Below are 26,947 nucleotides of genomic sequence, written 5' to 3'. Positions count from 1 at the left end.
ATCTCCTATATGTTATTTGAAAATTGGCAGTATCACTCTTTAGGTTCAGTAAAGTAAGTTAATGCCCGAGAATCTGGATGTGTTTCTAAAAAAAAAAAAAGGACTGATTTATACAGAAACAATGAGAATAATACAGCAGCAGTAGCTTGTACTTTATATTTATTATTGCACATTTTAGTTCTTGAATGACCTCAGCAAGCGTTACGTGGTCAATCATCACGTATTGCAAAGCAAAAAAATTGGTCGGACTCTAGTTTTCTCTGTCTCCTTACCTGATCTGACATGTTTAGTTGAACGTCCTCATTTAACCGCTGGTTGTCCAGATGGTGTTCTAAAAACAACAGTGACTATTCGAAAAGTGATTCAGGAATACCTGGTGTGACAAAGGCCATTTTAGTTGGTGCAGCTCTATTATCGAGAAGTATGGACAATTCTATTCCACCCTGTAACAACAGAATTTCCCAGTTTGGGATCAATACAGTAATGCTCTGCTCTACTCTACTCAAATTGTTGCCTACCCAGAGTCCAAACCAGGAGTCAAAAACAAATTTTTCTGCTGTTTCCTCACATCTATCACCGTCCAACAACCAAACATGTGCTTATCCTGTGGAGACTGTCTGTTTCCTGGTCTATCTTAAAGAGCTGTCATTCCCATATCACTGCAGTGCTGGCTTACTGGAAGTCCCTAGGTTCTCTGAAAGTAGAGCAGAAGGTAGAACTTTCAGCTATCAGGCTCCTCTTATGTGGAACCAGCTCCCAGTTTCAGTTAGGGAGGCCAAGACAGGCTCTACCTTTCAGGTCAGGCTTAAATCTTTTCTTTTGAATAAAGGGTTGATTCAGGCCTCCCTGGACCATTTTCTAGTGAAGTTGTTATGGGTTTATGCTGCTGGGAGACCTACACTGAGATTGTTTCCTTTGTCACTCACCATGTTTCACTGTTACATGTCACTAACTGTACATTTTTGATGGTGGAACTTGAGGCTCTTGCTCTGAGTGTCATGCCTCCATCTGTCTGCAGTGAGTGAATGTATGTCTGTTTGCTTTTTGCTCTCAGTCTTTGACTTCTTCTTTTCTCTCTTTCTGTCCCTGAACCCTAACAGGACCAGCAGGAAGTCTCAGCCTCTGACTCTGCTTATGCAAAGATGTCCTCCTGCTAAAAAGGAGCCTTTCCTTTCCACCTTCACCCATACTTGCTTTTGGGAATTGTTGGGTTGTCTTCTGTTAAAATACTGTGAAATGACTGTTTTATTTGGCATTTTATAAACAAAATTTAATTTAATTGAACTGAAAAAGAAAAGCGATGCACACTCCCTTCTGTTGGCAGGTTGGATGTTCCAGTTTTTAAGGAGACGGGAGTGTCCGCCACTTTAGCTACATATCCAGGTAACAGTAGCAGGTTTAGGTGTGTTTAGTTTCTGTACAGTGAGGCTCAGTCTCCAAGCAGACAATGTACAATGCACTAACAAATGAGGTGTTGGAATAAAGAGTCAAGTGATCCTCAGCCTGCTCACTGCTTCAGAAGTAGGCACAATGAAAAGTCAATTATCAGTCATAATGTGCCTCGGTTGAGTGTATTCAGCACATAAATGACATGTTCTCCTCTATGGTTGGAAACCGCGGCCTGGAAGGAATTAACAAGTGTCTCAACACGAGGACAGATGACAGACCAGCAGTGGTCTTTTACCTGCTGTAGCCTACCTGCTGAGCCATGGGTGCCCCAGTGAATTATTATTAACACAGTTGCTCCTTGCTGGAACCAACAGCACTGTATAATGTGAACTGCCAACAGCTAACTCAATTAGCAAGATGGAGAGAGACAGCAGCTCTGTAGTTCTTGAACAGTTCTCACCTGAAAGTAATGAGCAACAAGCTACTTTCACTGATTTTGTGTTAGTAATCAGTAGCAGCTACATTAAAATAACATTTTGCTTTACAACATGTTCACAAGATTGATGGCAATGCACATCAATTTGATTTCATGACTTTATTTCCAGTGAGTTCTAAAATCAGATAAAATGAGATACCATTATTAATTCCCAATCCTACTGAATTTGTGTTGATTCTGACAATTTGAGAGTGTAGAAGAGACTGAATGTCCAAAAGAGCAGAGGAACTGCCAAAACCCTGATGATGCTCTCACATATTTCCTTCTGTAATTAAATTCCTATTAAAATTCACAGCAACTGCTTCAAATCACAGATCACTTATTGAACCACCTGAGCATCCTGCCACATTCCCCCATAACAAGCCATTCTCCTACCGCTCCAACTCCCACAGCTTTGCCTTCATTTCCTCAGATTTCGACACAAAGAAGACCAACAGCAGAAGAATGAAAAGACGTTCACGTACACTTCACTCAAGTCTCATTGCCTTTTTAACAATACAGCTACAAAATTGCTCCCTTTCCCCTCCCTCCCCTATGCACAGCACAAAACCCGAGTCATCAGAAAATTTCTGAAGGTGGCATAACTCGGAGTTGTCCTGCAAAACTATAGTGTATAAGGTGAAAAGTACAGGAGACAGTAGAGTCCCCTGTGAAGCTTCACTGACCACCGCGTCAGACAGAACACTGCCTGGGCGGACAAACTGTGGCCTGCCCGCCAGGTTGTCAGTAATCCAGGAGACAATGAAGGTGTCAACACCCGTGTCAAAACCTGGAGCTGCTTACTCAGCAGCAGTGGCCGAATGGTTTTAAAAGCACTGGAGAAATCATAGAATATGATTGTGGCCGTGGGGTGTGGTTGGAGTTCAGCTGTAGAGGAGAGGTTGTGAAGCAGACCTCAGGGAAGCAGTGGGAGATAGGTAAGAAGAGACACCTGTGATCAATAATCAGTGATTCTCTCTCCACATCTCCCAGTAACTGACGGGGTTTAAAAAGGATTAGCTGCTCCAGGTGAGGGACAGAGCTGGTGGACAACGGCAGACACCAGGCAGACGCGCTGCCAGACAGGCTGCTGGGCTGGCTGGAGAGCCGCTGAGGAAGATTATGCAAAGTGAGGAATAATAAACGGCTGAACCAAACATGGGCTGTGTGCATTCTGTGCTGGGGAACCTACAGAGAAGAATCTCATTACAGTGATTCTCACTGTTGTTGTAGACAGTTTTTATTGATATTGGCCGTGGCATGTAGCTGTTGGCCTAGTCATTACAGTGACTACAGAGGAAATGAACAAAACTGGACATTGTCACGACAGTTTGACAAGTACATCTTGAAAGCACCCAAGGTAGCATGAGGCACAACAAAGATTGTTGGCAAAATGTTCAGTATTGCAACACAGAGGGAAAATGGAGACCTTCGGTAAAGCTCAGAACTGACACCAGTATGAAAGAATTGACAATCAATTTCATAATAATGTCTCCTGAGATCATAAGTTTTCTGTCGCAGAACAGGAGCAAAGTTCAACATGGCCCGTGGAGCATTCTTAGTTAACAGTTTGTAGGCGAGACAAGCCACACCAAAGTTCCGTCTAAATCTCAACTTGTCCAGTGAAAGAACGCTATAGGCTTCTTCTGAGACTGATTCCCAAACAGGAATGTGAAGAATAAGTCTAATAGCTCTGCGCTGAAGGCGCTCCAAAGTTTCAGATAGAACCTGACCAATTCCAGCAAACACAATAGAACCATACTCAAGATGAGGCAGAATAATAGCCTTATATAACTGATATGGAATAATGCTTTGTTTTCAAAGTTCTCAGGAACACAGTGTGAAGGCCGCTCTGTTTTGTCTGAAGTCACTTGGAAACAGCGTCTGCTAGTCTCGTGAGATCTAGCTATATGACCTGGCATGGCCGGAAGTCATGCCAGAGTCGGGTTGGATTCTCTCCGGAGCAACAGTCTTGCTCTCAATCAGCTGATTTGTGTGTGCTTCCTCTGCAATCCTCAATAAATCCTCCTTGTGCAGCGTCAACACCTTGACTCGTCATCTTTGGCTCTGATTCACCAAAAATTCCACAACAGTTTGGGGGCTCGTACGGGATCTAAATACAACATAAACGAGGTAAGTGCAAATGTTTCCTCTGTTAAATATTTAACTCAGGAAGTAATGCCTTACTTGTGGGGATGTTTGACTTGATAAAAGAACTATTTCATAGTTGATTGGAATTGTAAAAGCAAATTTCTAAACATAAAGAGCCAAGGATGACGAGTCAAGGTGTTGACGCTGCACAAGGAGGATTTATTGAGGATTGCAGAGGAAGCACACACAAATCAGCTGATTGAGAGCAAGGCTGTTGCTCCGGAGAGAATCCAACCCGACTCTGGCATGACTTCCGGCCATGCCAGGTCATATAGCTAGATCTCACGAGACTAGCAGACGCTGTTTCCAAGTGACTTCAGACAAAACAGAGCGGCCTTCACACTGTGTTCCTGAGAACTTTGAAAACAAAGCATTATTCCATATCAATAACCTTGTTAGAAGGTGGACTTCGCGAGAGATATATTGGCTTAGGGCTTTCAGGACAAAAAGTTCCTTATTAACGCTTACACAAATATGACGTATATGCTCCCCAAACTTCAGATCATCAGACAGGACCACTCCTAGGTTTGTGCAGGATTTAGAGAAAGGTATAAAGGCATTCATGAAGGAAATGCCCTTTGGCCTTGGCTGTGGGCGACACTTTGAGATGAACAAAGTTATTGTTTTAGAAGAGTTAAACATCATTCCCCAACTAGCAGCCCAGCATGACACATGTATTAAAACAATGTTCAGGTATGTAGCAGCAGTTATTGGGTTTTCGTGGGATACGGAAAACAAAGTGTCATCTGCATATGCAGCAGAACAAATAGAAATTTTCTGTCCATTTCTCGAAGAACAGTTGCAAGACGGTCAACAGTCACAAGCAAATTATTAATAAAGCTCAGAAATAATGTGGGGGCTAAAACGCTTCCCTGCGGGACACCAGAGGTGATGTGAGATGGGGCAGAGTTGTCCGTCAATGCGAGTCCGTTGTGTTCTGTCATGTAAATAGTCAGGGGGCCACACATGAAGATTACCACGAATGCCAAACGAAGGCAATAGTGATCGTAGTGCGTTATGAGGAACACTACCAAATGTGTTAGTGAGGTTGAGAAATGCAGCCGCTGTCGAGAGATTTTGTTCACGTACTGAGGCCCAGTGATGATAAACACAGGCTACTTGATCTCTGGCAGAGTGCCCTTCAAGAATACAAATTGAGAAGGATGAATAAGATTATTTCTTACCAGGTGATCAGAAATATTTTCATTAATAATATCTTCCATTATTTTAGCAACACAAGATGTAAGAGATATTGGTCTGTAATTTCCAGGGTGCGAGGAGTCACCTTTACGCTTGTAAATGGGTACAACTACAGTAGATTTCCACACCCTTGGTAGAATTCCCGACTGAGACGAGAGAGAAAACAGATGTGCCAGTGGTTGAGCTAGGACGAGAGAGCATTTCTTCAAAAAAATATTAGGAATGGCATCAGGGCCTTGAGCCTTGTTGATATCGAGTGAAGCTAATTTAGACTGTACAGTGGCTTCATTGAAATGTATATAGGTAAGGAAAGGAACATGGTCAGCTTGAGGCTCTGAACAATATAATTGGTTGGTAACTGCTTGGCCTGTGTAATAATTGTTCAGCAGATTTGCTTTTTCGACTGTAGTGTGTGCAACTATGCCGTTAAGTTGTAAATCTGGAATACGATCAGGGGCTGATGAAAAGCGATACAATCGCTGTGCTAATTTCCAGTACTGTCTTGCAGATGGAGAATCAGTGATTAACTGAGCTTGATGATGATAACTCTCAGATTTAATCTGTTTAATTTCAGAGGAGAGTCTGTCACGAGCGAGACAAAATTGTGTGAGATCAAACTGTGAGTTTGATTGTTTAAATCGACTCCACGCTGTATGTTTTAAAGTGCGCAAGTGAATAAACTCAGATGTTAGGTAAGGCAAGTTGTATTTGCCCGCTGGTCATCGATGTTTTGCTGGAACAAGGTTGGAAATAATAGTCTGGATACAGTCAGTCAAATAAGTGCACGCTGTGAAAGGGTTGGTTATTTGATAAAAGTAGTCCCAGTCAATACCAGCCACTGCATCTATGATTACTGACCAGTCAGAGACAGCCGAAAAGTTAGGGTAGATCTCACTGACAGTTTCAGTTTTATGTAGGAGTGAGTCAGCATCATTTAGCAAGCTGTGAATTGATGTGGTAACAACTGCATGGTCAGAGGCACCAACAGGTGGGTCAACAACTGGTGTCGAAAATAAATCAGGATTTGAGGTCAAAACAATATCCAATAAAGCGGGCTGCCCAGTTATGCCGTCTGGAAAATGTGTGGCTGAACTAACAATCTGTGAAAACGCATAAGTGTCACAAAATTCATTCATAATTTTTGCATAGCAATCATCGGTGTCAGCAGAAAACCATTTAGAGTTATGGCAGTTGAAGTCACCCAGTATTAAATAAACAGTGTTGTGTGAGATAGCATGAGAGTCGAGACAGTTTTCCAAACAGTGTAGTATTGACATATCGGCACCAGGTGGACGATCGATCAAACAAGTCAGTAGATTAATGTCAACTGATTATATTTGACAACCATAAGGTCTCAAATTGTGAAGATTCAATGTTTGTGAGACGTGAGAAAACAGCAAGATTAGAGGCATAAACAACAAGACCACCAAAATCACGCCATGTGTGTCTTCCACGGTCTTTTCGAATAAGCCGGTAGCCTGTGATTGTAATGGCAGAGTCTGGGACGGACACAGTTAGAAAAGTTTCAGAGACAAAAACAAATAGTGGGTTGTGAAAAAGAATGCAACCTCTAAGCTCATCAAAATTGTTCATTAACCCCCGTATGTTAGTATGCCAAAAATCAGCCATTATAAGCTGACTTTTTCAGGCACTCAAAATTTCCACATAATGCGGGCATTGTGAATCAGAGGCAGTATGCGGGCCGTGGCAGTTGCAGCAGGAGGGCCCACTTACGCAGGGCTGTGGGTGATCCACCTCTTCGCTCCCACAGGTGCAGCAGCGACTCTTTGAGTGACACACAGAGGAGACGTGGCCAAATCGATGACAGTTATAGCATTGAATTGGACGTCTGATCATTGGTGTTACCATGTCATGTTGTGTTACCACCACCATCCATCCAAATACAGATGATCTTGTTGCAACAGGTAGATGATGGTGTCGCCAACTCCAAAATGGTAAACAAACTGTAGAGGGTCTAGCAGCGCCTTCACCTGTGGCCAAGACCAGTCTCTCCAGCATCTCCATCAAATGACATGTGAGGGCAACTGATTGGTTGTCGTTGACGTCTAATGGAGTCAACTTCTTGGGACAAGAACCTGTTAGGATGTCCTCCACAGCACCAAGACTCTCTCCAGACTCTGGCTCAGGTTTTAAAGGTGTTGGATGACAGAAGATTGCTGGCTGGCACAGGTCCTCAGGATCCTGAGACTGATACCATCTGTCAAGGCAAGGAAGGGCTGTGAAGTTGTATGCATCACTGGTGTTTGCATACAGCAGATCCAAAGTCTTATTTCTCTAAAGGGGCAGTCAACATATTGGTGAAAGGTTGACAGTAGTTTGTCCAGTGATACATGATAAAGTCCCCAGGAATAACAGTGAAGGCATTGGGGTGTTGAGTCGGTACCCTGGCAACAGTAGAAGTGATGGCGTCAGAGGCCCTCGGTGCCCCAGCTGTTGTAAGGATGTAAACAGCAATCACAATTACAGATGTGAATTCCTGAGGCAGATAATAGGGACTCATTCCCACAGCAAGCAGTTCAATATCCAGCTTACAGAGTTGTTCCTTCACATGAAATGTCTTGGATTGCACCACCTCTCACTCACATGCAGTACAATCCCTCCTCCCTTCCTCTTACTGCTACTATCAACGTCTCTGTCCGCACGAACAATGCTGAAGCCAGGTATGCTATAGTGCGGGATGTGCAAGTGCAGCCATGACTTAGTGAAACACAACACACTACACTCACGATATTCCTTCAGAGTCTGAATCAGCATAATGAGCTCATCTATCCTCACGTTCCCCATGATAATTGCTGATACAGTTGGACAAAATCTCCTCTTCTTCACCCTCAACTTGGCTCCAGTTCTGTGCCCCCGGTGCCTCCTCTGCAGCTCCTCCTCAATGTCAGACCTCGCTTCAGGCATCAGCACATCTTTATGCAGTGCAGTCAGCTGGTCGCGAGTGTAAACAATACACTCACCATCGCATCTGTGACCCTCCGATGCCATGAGTACTGAAAGTGCCTAAATTGACCAAAGTCGACCAGAAAAGTAAAAAAAAAAAAAAAGTAATTGTCTCCAGTGGTTACACAACGACTGGTAGAGACACAGGTGGCAGGACAGAAATGAAAGAGAAAAAATGTAATAAAATTAAGAAAACACTCGGGAGCTGCTGCAACAGGCTGTCAACTACAGAATGAGGATTGGCTGCTGTATTGTGCCGAACAAATGTGCTTTACCAAGGGGATCTTATCAGTATAAGCAGACCCCCCCCCCCCCCCCCACACCACCCCCACCACCCCCACCACCAGCCCCATTCAAGGGGGGGGGGGGGGGGGGGGGGGGGGGGGGGTCAGATAGAGGGCCTCACACGTACTGTCAGAGCGGGGGGATGCGCAGTGCCATGCGGTGCTCACACGGCACACGGACCGTGGGAGCAGTGTACGGCCATGACGCCCCCCCCGTACACTGCGCCCTGGGCGGCCACCTAGCTCGCCTATGCCTAGAGCAGGCCCTGAGTATAAGGCTTGCTTCATCATCTGATTTCTTACTTTTTTTTATTTATTTTGAATACTTAATCACTGCTGAATGTGCATAATATTGCTGGACCTGATAGGGGGACAAAAAGATAAGAAGAGAAAGAAAAACCCACACCAAAGACAAGAAAGAAAGTGCAAAAATACAGCAAAAATCCTTCAAAAGGAACCGACATATCAGAAAGACAGAAAACAAAACCTTCACAGAGATACAACAGAAAATATCCTACATGCTTTTGTTAGGAAAGAAAGCTAGCAATTATCCAGGACATCTTTATGGGACAGGTAATGTATTGAACTGAAAACCAAAGGACCGTGAAAAACCTACCTCAGAAAGCCATAAGTCTAACATCCCACAAGACAACACAATGACTGTGTTCGCATGCAGAATACGAGAATACGCAGAATATGACGATAAGAATGCCGAGTGTTAAAAGATAAATGCGATCATGCAAATATGACGACGTCTCTGAGAAGATGGATGGACCAAAATCGGCAGGCGCCAACAACGCTGAGCACTGGACATTCAGAACAGAGCAGAGGATCTTGGCAGTGGTGGAAGAAGTACTCATTTTGTTTACTTAAGTAAAAGTACAGATACTGGGGCAAAAAAATACTTAAGTAAAAGTCAAAGTGCCCAAGGAATAATTTACTTCAGTAAAAGTACAAAATACTTGCTTTAAAATTGACTTTGCAAGTAAAAAGTAAAAGTATTTATTTCCAATGAAAAAATGCAAAAATGTAAAATATTGAACGTGAATTGTGAATGTAGTAAATATTCAAAATAAGAACCAGGCAAAACACTATCTGCTCAAATTTATTTAGAACAGAGCATTGTAAACAAAACCTTTACATGCTCAAAAATTGTGAATTATTTACAATTCTGGCATAATATTTAACAAGACAGACAATTCTCTTGGCAAGTATTTTACAGGTGTTTGTGGTTCAAAAGAAGTTGATTTTCAAAGTTTTTGGAATGGAGATGTGCTCTTTTAGGAGAGAAGATCAATCCAGCCGTACTGAACAGTCTCTTACATGCCGCAGATGCAGGTAAAGGTGTGTTTAACTCGAGAGACAGACTGCACACAATGGGGAACGACATCAAAACGTCGGATACTGTGCTTGTGCTGGTTAGTACTGCTGCTGCTTTGTACTTTCCTGGACATTGGCCTTCATGGAGCCAAAGAAGTCCTCATCATCTGATGATGGAGAGCTGTTGCCAAAACTTTGTGTTGGTACCTGGTCCAAATATATCTTGATGTAATCCAAACCTATACAAAAAACATACCAACCAATGTAACATCTTGAAGCCCTCTGAGGCAACTGTTGTTGTGATACTGGGCTATACAAAAATAAATTGATTGATTGATTGATTGATTGGCATACATTTGCAATGATTTAGTGACTTAGCATTTTATAATAACTCATATTAAAGAAAGTGGCTGAATGGCAATTGTTTAAAAAAAAACAACAACCTGCTTTCAGCAGATCCTCATTACTTGTCCATGATGTTCGGAACTTTGGGAGCAGGATAGCAGCAGTGATCATTTCAGGATCAGCTAACATTTCTGAAAATCTCTGCTCAATCGAAGCCTGGAGTGCGTTGATCAGTGGCTGACACAGCTTTGATGACAGCTGGAGGCGCTTCTGGCTTCTGGATAAGAACTGTAATGGTTGGTACCAGCCATCCTATGTGCACATCTGCTTCAGTCTGCAATATGTTTAGAGCCTTCATGGCTGGGGTCATAACAGCAACATATTCAGTCAGGAACGAGAGCTCAATTGGAATAAACCTGCAAGATAGATACTGCAAACAATATTATAGATTAAATTTACTGCTCAAAGACATTTCATATACTATATTACAAGTATAGTTATTGTACAATGTAAATGAAAAATAGAATTAATAGATTAAGTAGAAAAATAGTAAGTAAGTAGTATAAATTGCGACTTACATTGGAACTTTGAGGGCAAATTACATTAAACACACAAGGTATAATAATTTCAGTTTTTTTTTTTTATTATTCAGGAATTATTTATCTCATGTCATGACCATTGATTTATCACACTAAACCACTGGCCATTAGTGTGCAAGTTTAGTTGATCATTAATTGTTTTCTATGCTCTGCTCTGACCAGTAAATGGGGTTTTAAAAACGAAAACAGATTATTGGACTTATGAAAGACTCAAAACTAAATGTAGAGGAGATCTTTCACTGGTCAGCTGTTCTTGAACCTCAGGGTAATACCATAACTCAGAGTGAATAGAACAATAATGTAAAAAAAGCATGAAGGAAAATCTCACCTGAACCTGCTTTTTCAGATTTGATGGCGAGTTTTTCTAAGCCAGCAGCTCAGTTTTTCGAGGCAAGCAGAGGCAGCACTGAAACCGCCAAGACTCATTTTTCCTCCCCAGACATAGGAGTAGCTCCTTCAAGCAGGGCCACGGGTGAACGTCCTCGTTGTCCACGGACTCTTCCTCATCGTGTCTGTCGTTGCTGCCGGGGCTGCGCTCATCATCCACGCTGATTTAGTCCATTGTGCCACACAATTTCCCATTTAGCAATCTCTTGTGCTAGCAGGCTACTGCTTCACTGGAGCTGAACGCAGTATCAGAGTTGTTTTATTGGTCGAGGCCTTCTTAGTCTGTGTAATGAAGCTCGTACTCGTTTGCTGCCTCTACCACTCGTTTACGGTGGTGTGTGTAGTTTCACTTTTATTTTTGCGTGCTTGCAGCTCACAGAAAAATAAAACAAAAACAAAAAAACAATCAATTTACAGAAAATTGAAAAGTAGCGTGTAACGCAGCCATAAATCTAAATGTAGTGAAGTAAAAAGTATAGATACCTGCTCTAAAATGTAGTGAAGTAAAAGTAAAGTACCCCTTCATTTTTTTACTTGAGTAAAGTACAGATACACAAACAATACTTAAGTACAGTAACGAAGTACTTGTACTTCGTTACTTTCCATCACTGGATCTAGGGACAAATGGGCCCCCCCCACCCCCCAACTCAGACAGAGGTCCCTGGCAATACCCAGGAAAACTGGTCCCCACAGACGGCCATTCAGCATGGGAAAGTACCCTGCCGATGCTCCAGCGATGCACACTGGAAGCCAGTGTATCAGTATCAGCCACCACCCTCTTTACATCCCACCTAGACGTGGACAGCCATGTGCCCCCAGATCTAGCAGCGCCCCAGCCTGGAGTTAGCTCAAACCCCGGACTCATGGGGATACTACCCAAGTGTTGGTGGAGCATGTGTTGTTTGCAATTAAAATTGAGGGGCAACATTTGCATTGAATGAGGCCAAACGAGCACTGAAACTAGCGGGTCGACCAGTGTTTAAAAAACACGGGACAACCCGCTAACAATCGGCAATTGACTCCTTTCTCACTGCCTGGGTCTAATTGCCTGCAGGAGAGCTGCGTGGTTGTGTCTTCCTGCGCTGATGATGTTCCACATTGACTACGTTTACATGCAGCTAATGTTCGGGTTCAGGACAATATCTGGGTTCCTGAAACATTTGGAAAACCCCATTTACATGCTTTAACAGACAGAGAGTTACCCCGTTTACAAGTCAACGCATTCAATCAGGATATCCCTTTCCAAACCACGGCGCACGTCATAAATAACTGAATCGTGTTCTCAAAACAAAACAGTTCTGTGTTGCTAGATTGGCAGGGTTTCCACCAAAGCAAGCTTCTTTTTTGAACATGTTGGATGGGTTGATTAAATGATTATGTGTTTATGACGTGTTTTTTTATCATACAAATACGGTTTTAACGTGCATTTTCAATCAAGATGGAGGTTTGGGCTGCTTTCTACGAGTTTCTGATTTTTTACGGGCTAGACCGACAGAAGTGGCAACCTCCTCCACTGGACTGCAGAGGCACCGCAGACAGTGATGTGGTGATTCCGTTCTGTAGACGGAGCGCAGCCAGAATGGTTGTTCTGTTGTACATGATTTTTCTGCAGGCCATACAAATCGCCGACTTTCAGAAGGAAGCATGTGCGATATGCGCACTCAGAATAACAGTTTGTATTGTGCGTTACAGAAGCCTCACACGGACAAAAGTGTGGTTGAGCTGCATATTTCCAGTGAGTTTTGCGCCTACTCGTTGATGGACTCAAAAGACCATGATTCATTGCGGATGGAGCATGCGCAGAACCAAAAACAATGTCCCGTTACCCGATATGTGTTTACACGGCGGCACTTTCAGGTTTGAAAGTCTTTTTCGGGTTTTTAAAATCTCGAATATGAGCTTTTTCGGGTTTTTGCGGGTGTTTACATGGCCACGCACTACTGGGTTATTGCCAATATTTGAGCTTGAAAAGGGTTTGAAAAGAGTTATTGGCTGCATGTAAACATACTGAGTGATAACATCATCAGACGAACGGAGTACAGTGAGGTAAACAATGGAGAGGAGCACAGTTCCTGTTACCTGTCAATGAATCTCCTCTTCCCCACAAATTGAGAGAATCTCTCTGATCTTGCTATCATGCCAATGCTGGGTCATCTTGATGAATGATATCTCACGCTGTGTCAAAAAACAACAAGGGTGTCCTCACTTGCAAGTGTGGAATTTATTGCCCAAGCAAACTTGCGAGAGCTAGCAGGTTGCTATCTTCCGCTAACGCTACAACCACAGACTCTACTTTCTTCCTGGAATATTCTCATCATGGACACACGACTTCTCTGGGTGCCACTTCTACTACTCTCCTCCTACGGGACTTATCCCCCACAAATGAGTTCAGTTTCCCTGACAGCCAGCAGATCACCTACTCCAGAGATCCCATGCTGCAGCTCGGACTCAACCCTCAACCCTTCCCGTGGCCGTAGAAGGGGCGCCCTGACGGTCTGTGTTTCGTGTGAGCACCGCTCTGCGCCGCCCTGCTCAGCGGCGCTCCGTTGCACCGCACTGCTCAGCAACAGGCAGATGGCGCTGGCTACAGCTGTCCCCACCACTGTCCATGGACTGCCTGTTGAGCTGGTGGAGGAGTGTAAATATCTGGGCACCGTCTTTGACAGACAGCTGAAATTCTCCTCTAACACAGAGGAGATTAACCCCCCCCCCCCCCCCCAAAAAAAAAAAAAAAAAAAAAAAAAAAAACCCGGGCCTCCAGACTTTCACATAGAACTTTGATATGGACCTCTTGATCTCAGCCACTTTTCACTCTGCAATTTTATATTTTTATCTGGACTGACATTTTACACTACCTACCTCATTCCCGTTTTGCACCTATTCCATCTGCACTACTAGCAGTATATTTGTAAATTTGCACTAGTAAGCACTAGTTTGCACTAAGTTATTTGTCACCTTGATTGTAATTTGTGTTTTTATTTTCTATATATATATATTTACCTTGCTCTTATTATGCTATTGTTGCACTGATCGCTTTACGTGCCTTTTGAATTGCACCTTGGGAACAAATAAAGTTTTTTGAATTTGAATTTGAATCACAAGTCTCTGAAAGTGTAAAGGTCACACACTCTGCTTCCTCCCCAGTGCCAGGGGATACAATTGCTTCCTTTCAACCTAGAAATCAGAAATTTTATATGTTGTTCTGTCCAGGGCCGGGTCTACGCAGGGGCAAGAGGGGGCCTGGCCCCCTCAAATAAATGTTGTGCCCCCTCAAACTAAATCCCCCAAAATATATTAGCACGAGCACGCACCGCACTATCCTCGCTCTGACGCTACATACGGACCCCCACCCCCCGAACGCACAATTGTGCCCCCCCATACACTTGATATGCCCCCCTTGAGACTGCTGTCTGGCAATCTGTGGTGGGATCACATCTGTGGTGGTTTGACTCCACTAAGTCCTTTGTGCTGTCCATACGGGGCACCGCAATGTCCAGTTCAGACAGTCAATTAAGCACCATCATTTGGTCAAATTTACTCCAAATAACATGAGATTTTGTGGGATGTGTTCAAACCTCTGCCAAAAAGTCATACATGGAATTTGGAAGCCCCACCTCCTTCCTGCAGCTACTTCCTGTCTGGCAGGAACCTATGGAATAATTCCACCAGACTCTGATTTTATAGTTTCCAGAGGCCTCACAGTTCAAGTTTCAGGTCTGTATCTGCTGTAGAAGTCAAATGAGAGCAAAAGAGCAACAGAGGTCAGAGGTCACAGCTGACTGAATGTCTCAGGGCCTTTTCCTATATACAAAAACACACGCGCACACACGCACACACACACACACACACACACACACACACACACACACACACACACACACACACACACACACACACGTTTGTACTTATATCGTTGTGAGGACACTCATTGACAATGCATTTCCTAGCCCCTTACCCTAACCCTAACCATCAAAGATAAATGCCTAACCCTGACCTATGTCCTAAACCTAACCTAAACCCAATTGTAACCCCAAATCAAAAACCAAGTCTTAACCCTCAAAAAGGTAAATAAAGGCCTGTCAAAAAGTGAGGACTGGCAAAAATGTCCTCACTTTGCAAAAATATCCTCACTTTGTTGGTGAAAGATAAATTCTGGTCCTTACTTTTGGGTATGTACAACACACACACACACACACACACACACACACACACACACACACACACACACACACACACACACACACACACACACACACACACGTTACACGTGTGTTGTGCCCCCAGTAAACCCCAGTGCCTCTCCAGACATGCCGCATACCCTCCGTCAAACACCCCCCCAACACTTCTGCACCTTCCTCCCAGCCCCCACATCTCTCCCTCCCTCCCCGCTGCACTTCCCTCTACCCATCTACGCTGGATCCCAGGGCAGCAGCCAGACACCAGGGTGTGCACCAACCCAGCCCCACAGCAGCTTGCCTGAGGCACCAGATCTTCCAGCAAAGCCAACTCTCCACCCTCATGGGAAGGAACAACCCCCAGGCACCAGGACCCAGGAAACCTGACCCCACCCACCCCAGAACACCCCAGCCAATCAGCCGTCATCTGGCACCAACCAAAAAAAAACAAAAAACAAACAAACAGAAACTATTCTGACACCAAAAGAACTAATAATATTTTTTATGATAATGTGCCAACTTATAGATGTACTAATAGATCCACTCAGTGTCTGCTGCAGGTAAAAAATGCATGTCTGCATGTGGTCCAGGCAGTGGTGTTATAAATGCAGTTTTTAAAGTTAGTTTTCTGAGGTGAAACATTGGTACATGAAAGGAGGAAGCCATCTAATCTGCATTATTTTGTGGATGAACGATTGTGAAAGTACATCTTAATAGATGTACAACTTATTTCATATGTGCATATGTAAAAACGGGCCTATAATAACTCTTTAAAAATTAAGATGAAGATAAAATGGTTAGAATTTTATTAAATCCAAGCAACTAATTAAGCAAAAGAGTATTTTCCTCTTCACATCATCATTTGCTGGTTGTTTTGTCATTAAAATATATTTTTGTGTGTTGGCACCGTGTAATCTATTCCACAGTCACTGGTTCATTCTGCACCTTGGATACATTTAATGAATTTCAAAAGTTGAATATTTCTCTTGATTTGGGTCGTAGCCTGTTAGTAAGGGGTGTTCATTGGTCATGTGGGTAGGAAATGTTGAGGGATGGATTTAATCCAAGGAAAATATATGTAGGTTTCATAATTTGGTTTTAATGGTAAACTAGTGCAGATATTGTTGAAGATGTAGAAGTAGAGCTAGATATTTCTGACAGATACTACAATGCCGATAATCCTCGTACTGCCTTTGTTCTCACCAAGGTGAAAATGGTTCCTACAATCCAGTTTTTTCCAGCACAAAATCACTGGCAAGTCAAAGCTCTTTTTTCCCTCTCAGACAAGCAATCACTTCAGACCCCAGTAATCAGGATGGAGGAGGAAAAGCTTGTTGTCTGGTCTTGAGGGGGAAAAGCTGCCTTTTTTGTGGGAGCTAACCATAACAGCTGAAGAAATTTAATATCGGTTTGGGAGAGACAAACAGAAAATCTTCGGGATGAGACAGTAATGAGGACACCAAAATCTCAGCTGCACTAAATGAGTATGAAGAGAAACCCTCTTTTAATGCTTTATATAAGGCATCAGATGTCAGGGTAAGTTGAACATTTACATGTATGCTTAAAGGTTTAACCTTTGAGAAAAAAAAAGTCTTGAAAACAGAATCTGGACATCAGACATTCGTAACAAAGTAAATTCAAAGTTCATCAAATTTTGAGCCAAGTTTTTAATGATCAAAATTTTTTTTAAACCTCAGGCCTCAAGAAATGTAAAATTAACTTTGACCTTGTGATAATGGAGCAAAATTCTGTCTGGTCATGTATGTAAATGCATTTGATGATGCCTCATGGTGGAATTCAAAAGAAATAATGCACAGAAAGCAACAAAAGGCTTGTTCAGTAGATTGTCTCGTCACCGTAACAATGTTTCTTGGCGGTACCTTATATAGTTGAAAATCCTAATCTTTCCCTTTAAATTTGTGCCATATTTATGAAAAACATGCATTTGGGGGATTAGCAGCAAGATTTTATAATGTGGGTTGAGCCATTGAAGAAATTAGTCAAATCTTATTTTCTGTCTATTGCTTTTGACTCTTGTTTTGAGATTCAGGTCTCTGATGCCAGCAGAACTTTGGGGGGTCAAGGTGTGGAGAAGAGGTGGACAAAGCTTTGTTGATTGCTCCATAAGGGAAAGTGTGAGTTTTGGTTTCGGCCTATCTCGCCATAGTCCGGAAGCAAATTCGCCTACAAGACAATGGTCAGTCCCATACAGGTTTATTGCTCATCCCACAAATGCATGTTCCTACAAATGAGGAATCATTTAAAACTGGCAAATTAATCAGGGTTTCTGAGGCACTGTTGCAATATACACTTTGTAGCCATTTTATTAGCTAGATTTACCATGTACCAGCCTTGAATCCATTTTTGCCTTCAAAATAGTCAGTTGTTAGAGGCATAAATTAAACAAGATGCTGAAAACATTCTGGTCTACATTGACATGACAACATCTCATAGTTGCTGTCATGCCCTGTGCCCCTCCAGCCATGTGGAGGCGCTCTGGGCTGGTTTTGGTTTTGTTTTGCCTTCTTTTTTCTGCAAGCCCTGTCTCACCTGCTTGTTGGTTCCTCATGTTCTCCTGCCTGGTCTCTACCTTGTTAGTGCCCTAATGTGCCTAACCTGTGTCTACCCAATTTAAGCCTGCTTCCCTCACTTGTCTATGTCAGTGCATTGTGGGTTGTCCGTGTGCTCTGTGTCCCTGCCTGTACCTCAGCTCAGCTTGCCCTGCGTTCTTGTTTCCTGAAATAAACAAGCTCAACTCTGCCTGGCTGCCTGCGCGTGGGTCCTTCCTTCCTCGCCCCGTGACAGTTGCTGCAAATTTATTGGCTGCACATCCGTGATGTGAATGTCTTATTACACAATATCTCAGTGGTGCTATTGGACTGGGATCTAATGACTTTGGAGTTCATTTTAGCACAATGATTCTCACCGTCATGTTCAAGACACCAGTTTCAGATCCTTTGAGCTTTGTGGCATGGGACGTTATTCTGACAGAAATAGTCATCTTCTCAAACTATGATCAATAAGGAGCTAAAAAGAGTGACAAGAAAAATCTCCCCCAAACCATCACATTTCCAGAAACCTCGTTTCATATTTTTTATGCCAAATTCTGATCATCTCATCTGAATCTGGCAGCAGAACTCAAGACTCAGACTAGGCAATGCCTGGTCCAGTTTTGGTGAATGTGTGACCTGTAGCCTCAGTTTCCTGTTCTTATCTGAGAGGAGGGACACTCTGTGTGGTAGAGCATTAATGTCAAAGTCCACTATGTTGTAAAAGTTCAGAGATGAACTTCTACATAACTTAGAATTAGAATGTCTTTATTGTCATTGTAACAAGCACAATGAAATTGCACGTTAAGTCTCCTCGCTAAGTGCCATTAAAGACATCAATAAAGAGATAAAAAATGAGTGCAAACAAGAGTGTGTATGCTACACACTCAAATTCACACACACACACACACACACACACACACACACACACACACACAAAACTTAATAATAAAAACTAGAAATTGGCACTCAGAGAGCGCAGACCTCCGCCACAGCTCAAATCAGTCACCAACAACAATAAGAACACCATATATAATCAAACAACATTGTGATCGGGGGTGTGATCAGAGCGGAGCGCTGCTGCGTGCGGTGCCTCTCTCTGTCACCCTCTCGCCCTCTCTCCCTGTGTGTGTGTGTGTGTGTGTGTGTGTGTGTGTGTGTGTGTGTGTGTGTGTGTGTTTATCTGAAAAAGAAAACCGAAAAGCAACATAATTTATGTTATTTTACTTAATTTTAATTTGAAAATTGACCGGATTCTCTTGTATTTTCCATTCCCGACTTCCTGTCTGGTGCGATCTGCTCTGTCCAGCTTTACAACTGGCGGTACATGGCGGGCGAGGCTCACGGAGAAAATAGAGAGGAGCGGAGCGCCTGCGGTCCATGGCGCGAGCCGCTACGCGTGCGGCGGTCCCGTGCGCCTCCTGTATGAACCGTCAGATAGGTTAACAGGGGCGCCGATCTGACAGTTGATGCGCGGCACTTCCCACTTCCGCGTCGGAAGCGGCGCGTCCTGTGTGAACCAGGCGTTTGTTGCCCCCTGTCGGCGGGCCTGCCCAACTATGTGAAAGACTCCCTATCTCTCAATGATAAAAAATCGTTTAAAAAATTCCTGGATCCAGACAGTGATCTGGATCATCACCAAAATTTAATGGATTCTAAGTTAGCCCAAGACCCACCTTTCCACAAAGTTTTATTGCAATCCGTCCATTACTTTTTCCGCAATCTTGCTAACAGACCAACCAACCAACCAACCAACAAACCAACAGACGGACGTGATTACATAACCTCCTGGCGGAGGTAATAAAGTATTTACATCACTCAGACAGCGACCAACTCAAAATTACAAGGATTTACATAGACGGTACAGCAGCATCAGGACGTGTTTAGCGTAATGATGGCTCTTGCATTGAAGATGTTTTTTTAATCTGTTTGTTTTCGTTTTTAATGTTCGAAAACATCTGCCTGAGGGCAACAGTTCAAAAAGTGTCTGTCCAGGGTGGGTTTTGTCCTTCATTATGTTCTGTGCTCTTCTGAGGCAGTGAGAACTGTAACTTCGTTCTGGAAAGTATTCAAGACACTTTCTGTCCATTCTCTTCAAAGGACATCATATTTTCCCAATTTTTGGTAGTGCTGCTCACTTGTCCTTGTTCTGACCCTTATTTTTAAACTGTAGTGATGGTTCTGTAGGAAAATCTAAGTAGATCAACAGTTTCTGAACTATTCAAACCAGCCCATTTGGCACCAGTGATGCCACGTTTAAAGTCATTTAAATGATTTTCTTCTCCATTCTCTAAAGTTGTCTTCAATTGCATACCAATTAACTTTAAACTTAATCATACCAAAATCAGTTTTCTACAGCTGATATGAAAACAGAGCAGTAACAGGTGAGGAAGTAAATAAATGGAACTTAAAGTTAATAGGGCACTCACTAGACCCATAATGCTCATGGTAAGATTGCTTGGTCAGTGTATATCTGGCCAGAACAACATTGCTGCAAAGTCAAGGCTTTTCTTAAACCACCTAATACATGATTTAACCCACCCACACCAACCAAATACATAACTTAAACCACCTACTGCCACCCAATACATGATTTAAACCACCCATCATTTAAACCACCCACTACCACGCAGTACATGATTTAAACCATCCAATACATAATTTAAACCACTCACTGCCACACAGTACATGATTTAAACCATGCACTGCCATTCAATACATGATTTAAACCACCCAATACATCATTTAAACCACCAACTGCCACACAATACATGATTTAAACCACCCACTGCCAGCAAATACATGATTTAAACCATCCAATACATAATTTATCCACCCACTGCCACACAGTGCATGATTTAAACCATCAAATACATGATTTAAACCACCCACTGCCACCCAATGCATGATTTAAACCACACACTGCAATCCAATACACGATTTAAACCAAACAATACATCATTTTAACCATCCACTGCCACCCAATGCATGATTTAAACCACACACTGCAATCCAATACATGATTTAAACCATCCACTGCTACCCAATACATGATATATGCAGCAAAACAGACCTGATGGAGTACTAAAAGAGGGATAAAAGCAGTGACTGCTGCACTTCTTATAGGTGGCAGTAGTCACTCTTATGTGGAGATCAGCCCTGAGGTAATGACTCCAATTCGACAGATTCATGGATGCAGTTGTGATAAATGTTACCAAGTGACTCACATTATATCCTAGGTGCCTTATGCTTAATGTCAACCGGTAATCAAGTCAGCATAACCCTTCTGTAGATTATTTGAATATAGACTATGGATAGACGGAGTACAGATCTGTATTTATGCTACATGTGAAATCTTTTTACTCAGTGTTTTTGCTGTTTTTAGCTGACTCAAAGTGGTTTTGATTGTTGGCCACATTCATACAATAGCACACCAACATCAACAGAGCTGCTGTGAAAGATGCTCACCCTTCACTGGGAGCCCCTTCGGCCCCTGTAGTCAGGTGGTGGATGCATCATCAAACCTTCGCCTGCTAAGTCACAGCTACAGCTGAACATACTGAACATCTGGGTCATGAAATATTAGATTTTACTTTCAAGCAACTTTCTGAGGACTCAAGGTCACCACACAAAATACAAAAAGCAAGACCAGAGATCAAAACGGAATATTGTTACTGTGATTTAACTGTGGTAGGCCACATTAAATACGTAGCTGCATCTTTATTTTGCTATAAAGACGAGTCAAAGTAAACCCTTTGACTTCCTGATTTCCAAAGGTAGAGTATCAAAAGTAAATCTTTAGAAGATAGCAGTAAGTCAGTTATATCTGCCCTGGCACATTTCCACTGCGCCACAGGCACAAGAAAGGGCTGAACCACACCTGAGTCAATATTAGGTGTGGCGATTTCACCATTGCTTTGTCATTTCTTGTTTTCTCTCCATGTATCAATCATCCAGGGAAACCTGCATTATAGGAATTAAAAGCAAATTAGTCTTTCCATGTAAAAGGAAAATTTTTTCCATCAGGGTTCTTTCTGTTTTGAGACTTATTAAACAATTCAGGTAAAAAATCATATTTTCCTCATCAAAGTGAAAGATAAGATTGTTTTTACACTCATGGGAAGCCACTACCGCAGGAGCCATGGGTTGCAAATTCCTAACCTAGCTCTTTGATCATTTTAACAGATTTTTGTACTTCCTAAAGTGATAATCAAGCAAACTTGATTAGCTAGCCATAACCAGATTAGCTTACAGAGGATGAAACACAATATCTTTAGAGCTCAGAAAGGATCTCAAGTTATTAAGGATAATTTGAAGGTTAAAACGTGAAGAAAATAAAAACATTTAATTCTATTTCAATATTTCAATATATTCTCATCTCATGTCACAAAACCCTAGGGACATTTAAAGGAGGTGAGAGGCACCAAGTGTCACATCAAACCACTAGAAAACATGCACATCGGTTTGGCCTGAGTGCTAGTTGACTTGACGAAACCACACTGGGCACAGACAGTCTTCATGGAACAGGGAGTGTTTATCCTGGTTGAGAGACCAGTGGGCCTTAGTACTGTTTTCTGAGTACTGTTGTCCCTTCACCTTAAGCAGAAATGATGGAAGACAACAATTTTGGGGATGTCGAAGAGGCACTATGCATCAGCCACTGTCGGCACCAGATGAGCCTTTGATGGACACTCGTAGTCAATAGAGAACTGTACTACACAGTCTGTGAATGGTACGGTGATAAGCCTAAAGAACATCACTAATGCAGTCATAGGGGCCGTGCATGAACAACACAGGACTAACTTAATTCATGTCTTCATAGAAAACCTGCTCCAGCTCATGGAGATGGCATCATTAGAAAACAGTTACTGGAGACAGGGGTACCTCAGATGGAGTAGTCTGCACTTTTCTCCAGACCTGAAAAGAAAACCTTTGGGATCAGTCGACTTCCAGTGTAGAGGCTTGCAACGCTATAGCCAAAACTTCCATGACACAAGAACCGCCCTGCAAGAAGGGTGAGATGCCATGACTCAGCAAACAATAAGTCAACTTGAAGAGCTGAGACGTCACTGTCACCGTCATGTAATTGATGTTCATGACATTACTTGTTGTGGTATACCCCCAACTGCTGATGGCTTTTGCTTCAACAAACTGAGTTAAGGAAATCACCAGTGCATGCTTGTTAAACGTCCTGCTTTCATGATTTATCTCTGAAGCATCAACTTTTTGTGAGCAGTGTATGAGGTTTGAATAGGCCTGGGACAACAATAAATCAATTAACTGAATAATAAGTGAAAATTAACTCAATATTTCCAGGCTCGATAAACTGCAATATTATCACAGAGTTTGTTTCCTTTGTCGCCTTCAAACAGGTTGGATGGTAAAGATGATTCATTCTGTCCATCCATGTCAGCATCTGATGGCATCCGTTTCATAGCAGAACATTCTCGACAGTAATGTAAGCTCTTTGTCTCTGTGGAAAGAGGCGGAGCTGCCAGCATGCACGAACACAGTAAGCCTCCAGAGAACAGCGAGAGGCACCCTAATGAGAATTTGGAGGGAAAAAAATTATTGCAAAGCCAAATATCAGCCCTGGCGTGGAAATATTTCAGCTTCAGAGAGCAAGGTGAGCCCATCAACATAGGTGAACTTTTTTTAAGTTACTTTAAAGTTCTCATTATTCCAATTGTAATGATAAAACAGAGAAAACCAAAGGTTATTGCATTTGAAAGGATATACTTGCATTTTTCACCAAAAAAAAAAAAAATTCTGACAATATCATTTATTGGTATTAATTTGTGGGACAATATATTGACCAGCAAAATTTGCTATGGTCACGGGCCTGACTTTGATCATCATACGACCCAAGACATCAGTCACAGATAAAGGGAAAAAGGAAAAAAGAAGACAGCCTGCAGATTATTTTCAGATCAGTTTTATTGAACAAAAAACATTTTCAAAGTTTATGTAGGAAATACAATATTATACAAGTGTTGCACAAACAAGACCAACAGAAAGGAGATCTAGAAAAGGGCATGAACATGACAGCGAACGGACTGGATCTGGGAGGGCTTTTAGGAAGAGAGCGCCGGGCAAGGGAACCGAGCTTTATTCAGAACATTAAAAAATCCACCACAGCAGATGCGTTGGAGATCTGAAAAAGTTGACTTTCAACCCACCAGCTGCCACGGAGCAAGCTTCACCAGGAGAGAAGTTTTCTGAAGAGAGAATAAAGTATGCACTCTTTTCTCTGACAACAGGTCTACAGCTTTCAACATGTTTACGGAAATTTATAGTTAAACTTTGTTTTTGAGACACTAAATCACCTTCATCTGCTAATATGATGGTGACTTTTGCTGCCAATTCTCAGGATTAAAAAACCAGTGTCTTTTTAAAAATTTTTAAGGGGGGTGGGGCACAAAATAAAAAAATATTTTCATTTCAAAATAAATAACTCACGGTCCACTCTTCATCTGGTGCTTTCATCTGTATTTAATGTAAATGAGATAGGTAAATGCACCAAAAATAATAATAAAAAAAGATCCTCAGTAGACTGCGAGTTAAGACATCTTTTTGCAAAACTACATTAAAGTTTGACACGGATGATCACATGAAAAAATGGACCCAGGTGGTTCCTCACAGTAATAACCACTTTGGAAAGCACAGAAGGCGGCTCTGCATGCTCATCCCAACCTGCAGAAGGCAGCGGCTGCTGCTATCGTTCCCTCAGAGCAAACTACTGCACAATCTGAATGAGAAGAAGAACTTGACATTCTTGCGCCCAACTTTTTCGCTCAGCACCGTCATTGGAAAGTTAGCACCCGTGATGAAAAACTGAACTCCATGAAACCAAATGTTTGAGAATGTCGGTGCTGAAACTACACGGGCAAGAACGACTGACAACATTTATGCTGAGGAACGACAGTGAACTGCTGTAAAAGTGCATTTCTTCAGTTTGAATTTAAGCTGTGAAAGTGAAACCACAGCCGAGGAAATAGAAAAAGTAAAGACTTTCTGGGGAGTTTTGACTCAATACAACTGAGCAGGAGTGAAATGCGCTGTTAGATTAAATTATACTTTGGGATTTAAATGTAAACTTGGAGCTGAAAATGGTTCCAGAAGGCCAAAGCCTTTTCTACACATTGTGTTCAACACTTCTTGTTGCAACCTTTGTGACGGACAAAATTCCCAGATTCATGTCTGATTTCCAACATCGCTCGCCCCAGAAGTCTTCTCGGATTTCTACTGGAATAACAAAAACTATAAAAAGGAAGACCAACTAAACTAAACCCTTCCCTCTCCTTTCATTACTTTGTTTTGCTAAGTCATAGCAAACAACCAAGAAACGTCTGCTCGAGTCTGGAAACCCGCTCAACTGAACCTCTGATGGGACGCTGCCGTCTCTAAACACCATTTTTTCCTGTGTTCTGGTGAAAAAGAAGAAGAAGAAAAAAAAAAACGGTGCTGCAGATGACGGTACAGCTTGTGGTATGAAATACTTGTATGTTTCGAAAAGGCTGCTATACTTTGAATGGGACTTAAATACTATTGAAACAACTGTAACACCCACCCAGCACACGGAGGGTAGAAAATTCACCTGATTCACATAACAGCCACAGTGGATGCTACGTCCCGATCGAGAGGACTGGCTTGCAGCTCGGCAGCTCAAAGAGCGACGATTGGTTGATTACTGTCTGGCGTGAACGAATATTGACAGTAAAAATCGACCAGTTATTTCCCAGCCTGCTAGGAAAAGCATCACCTTACTTCAAATGCCTTTAAATTCCAGGCGCCCCTGTCAGGAACAAAAACTTCCACAAAGACACTCAGATTTCTCTTGTAACTCCAACACCCGGCGGCGTTAACAGAAAAAGAGAGAGGGAAGCCTCTCAGCCAGGTGGAAGCTAATGAATGAAAAATACTAACATCTGCTAAAGAAAACAATGTGTGAGTTTGGTGCGGGGAGGAATTTTTATTTGTTCTGATATCTGAAGTTGTTCAGCACGTGGTCGAGCGGTTGGATCTGAATCACGGGGGAAAGGTTGACCTGCAGGATCTTCTGTGCCTTCCTGCAGGCCTCGTCCACAGAGCGAGACTCGTCCACTTTTATCACTTTCCATCTAAGACTGTTCTTTTCCTTCAAGCCGTTTCTCTGCTGGTTGGTCGTGCTGCTCACTTCCTTGCGGTGCCGAACAACCCTGTGGAGGCCATTGCTCCTCCAGCCATTGCTGGTCAGTTCTGTGTGAGTCTGTGGGAACGCCCGGCCGTTCGCATAGAAGACAGGTGCAGAGTCCCCAATCAGAGCACCGTCCAGCCGAATGGGGCACGACTGGTTCTTCTGGCTGAGCAAGGCCACGGCTTTGGTGGGCGTCCCACCACCATTCTGAGAAGGCTGAGAGGGTATTCCTGAAAGCACTGGAGGGTGCTGTTGTTGCAAAAAGGCAACAGAGGGCTTCTCAGAAGACGAGTCCCAGGTAGCTTGGATCTGAAGTCTGGCCGTATGGCAGCCAGACAAACCCTCAATGTTGGTCAGTCTGAGGCACGGCTTCACGTCCACCGTGGGAATCTCGACAGTTCGAATGGAGGTCCTGCTGCAGATGATGGTGCGATAATCCATCGACACATCTGGAGGACGAATCCCTTGGATCCTGGGGTTGTTCCTCTCAGAGTTGTACCAGGACGGGTGCACCTCCCTCTTCTTGGTAAAACCTCTCTTCCCCCTCCTCTTAGCTGTGGGCCGGATGCTCTTGTTGGGTGGCTTCAGCATGTCTTCAGTCATAGGCTGGTTTGTGCAGGAGCGGTAGCCATACACATCCTTGCTCCGTAGTACGGTGGCCTTGTGGCCTTCCTCGCTGAGGTCCTGCAGGAAGGTGACGAGGTCCTCGGTGCTTGAAAGGTCACGGGACATTGGGCTGAGGATCTTCAGAGCATCCAGGAGGACATTGTGCCCTGCCGACGAAATCCGTGACCAGGAATGAACAGCCCTCCGCTCCTCGTTGGCAAACATCAGTGGCCGGCCGACCACGGCACCTCGTGGCGTGTCAGCCATCCTCTTGTTTCTGTTGAGGAAAAACAGGAAGCAGTCATTTCAACAGATGAAGTTAACTGA

The 26,947-nt window shown here is 43.0% G+C and overlaps 1 protein-coding gene across 2 annotated transcripts in view; it reads right to left on the bottom strand.

Moving 5' to 3' along the window:
• Window positions 1-23,763: 23,763 nt before the first annotated feature.
• Window positions 23,764-26,947, bottom strand: part of ccdc71 (coiled-coil domain containing 71) — a 41,613-nt gene continuing 38,429 nt past the window's right edge. For both annotated transcript variants that reach the window (XM_030092701.1, XM_030092702.1), the window contains exon 2: window positions 23,764-26,897. In XM_030092701.1, the coding sequence (XP_029948561.1) occupies window positions 25,811-26,887 (1,077 nt within the window). In that variant the 5' untranslated portion in view covers window positions 26,888-26,897 and the 3' untranslated portion in view covers window positions 23,764-25,810. The remainder of the gene's footprint in view (window positions 26,898-26,947) is intronic.

This window comes from Salarias fasciatus, chromosome 5, assembly GCF_902148845.1.
Source record: "Salarias fasciatus chromosome 5, fSalaFa1.1, whole genome shotgun sequence".
Lineage (NCBI taxonomy): Eukaryota > Metazoa > Chordata > Actinopteri > Blenniiformes > Blenniidae > Salarias > Salarias fasciatus.
The sequence above is the reverse complement of the archived record's forward strand: the minus strand, read 5'-3'. Positions and strand labels throughout refer to the sequence as shown.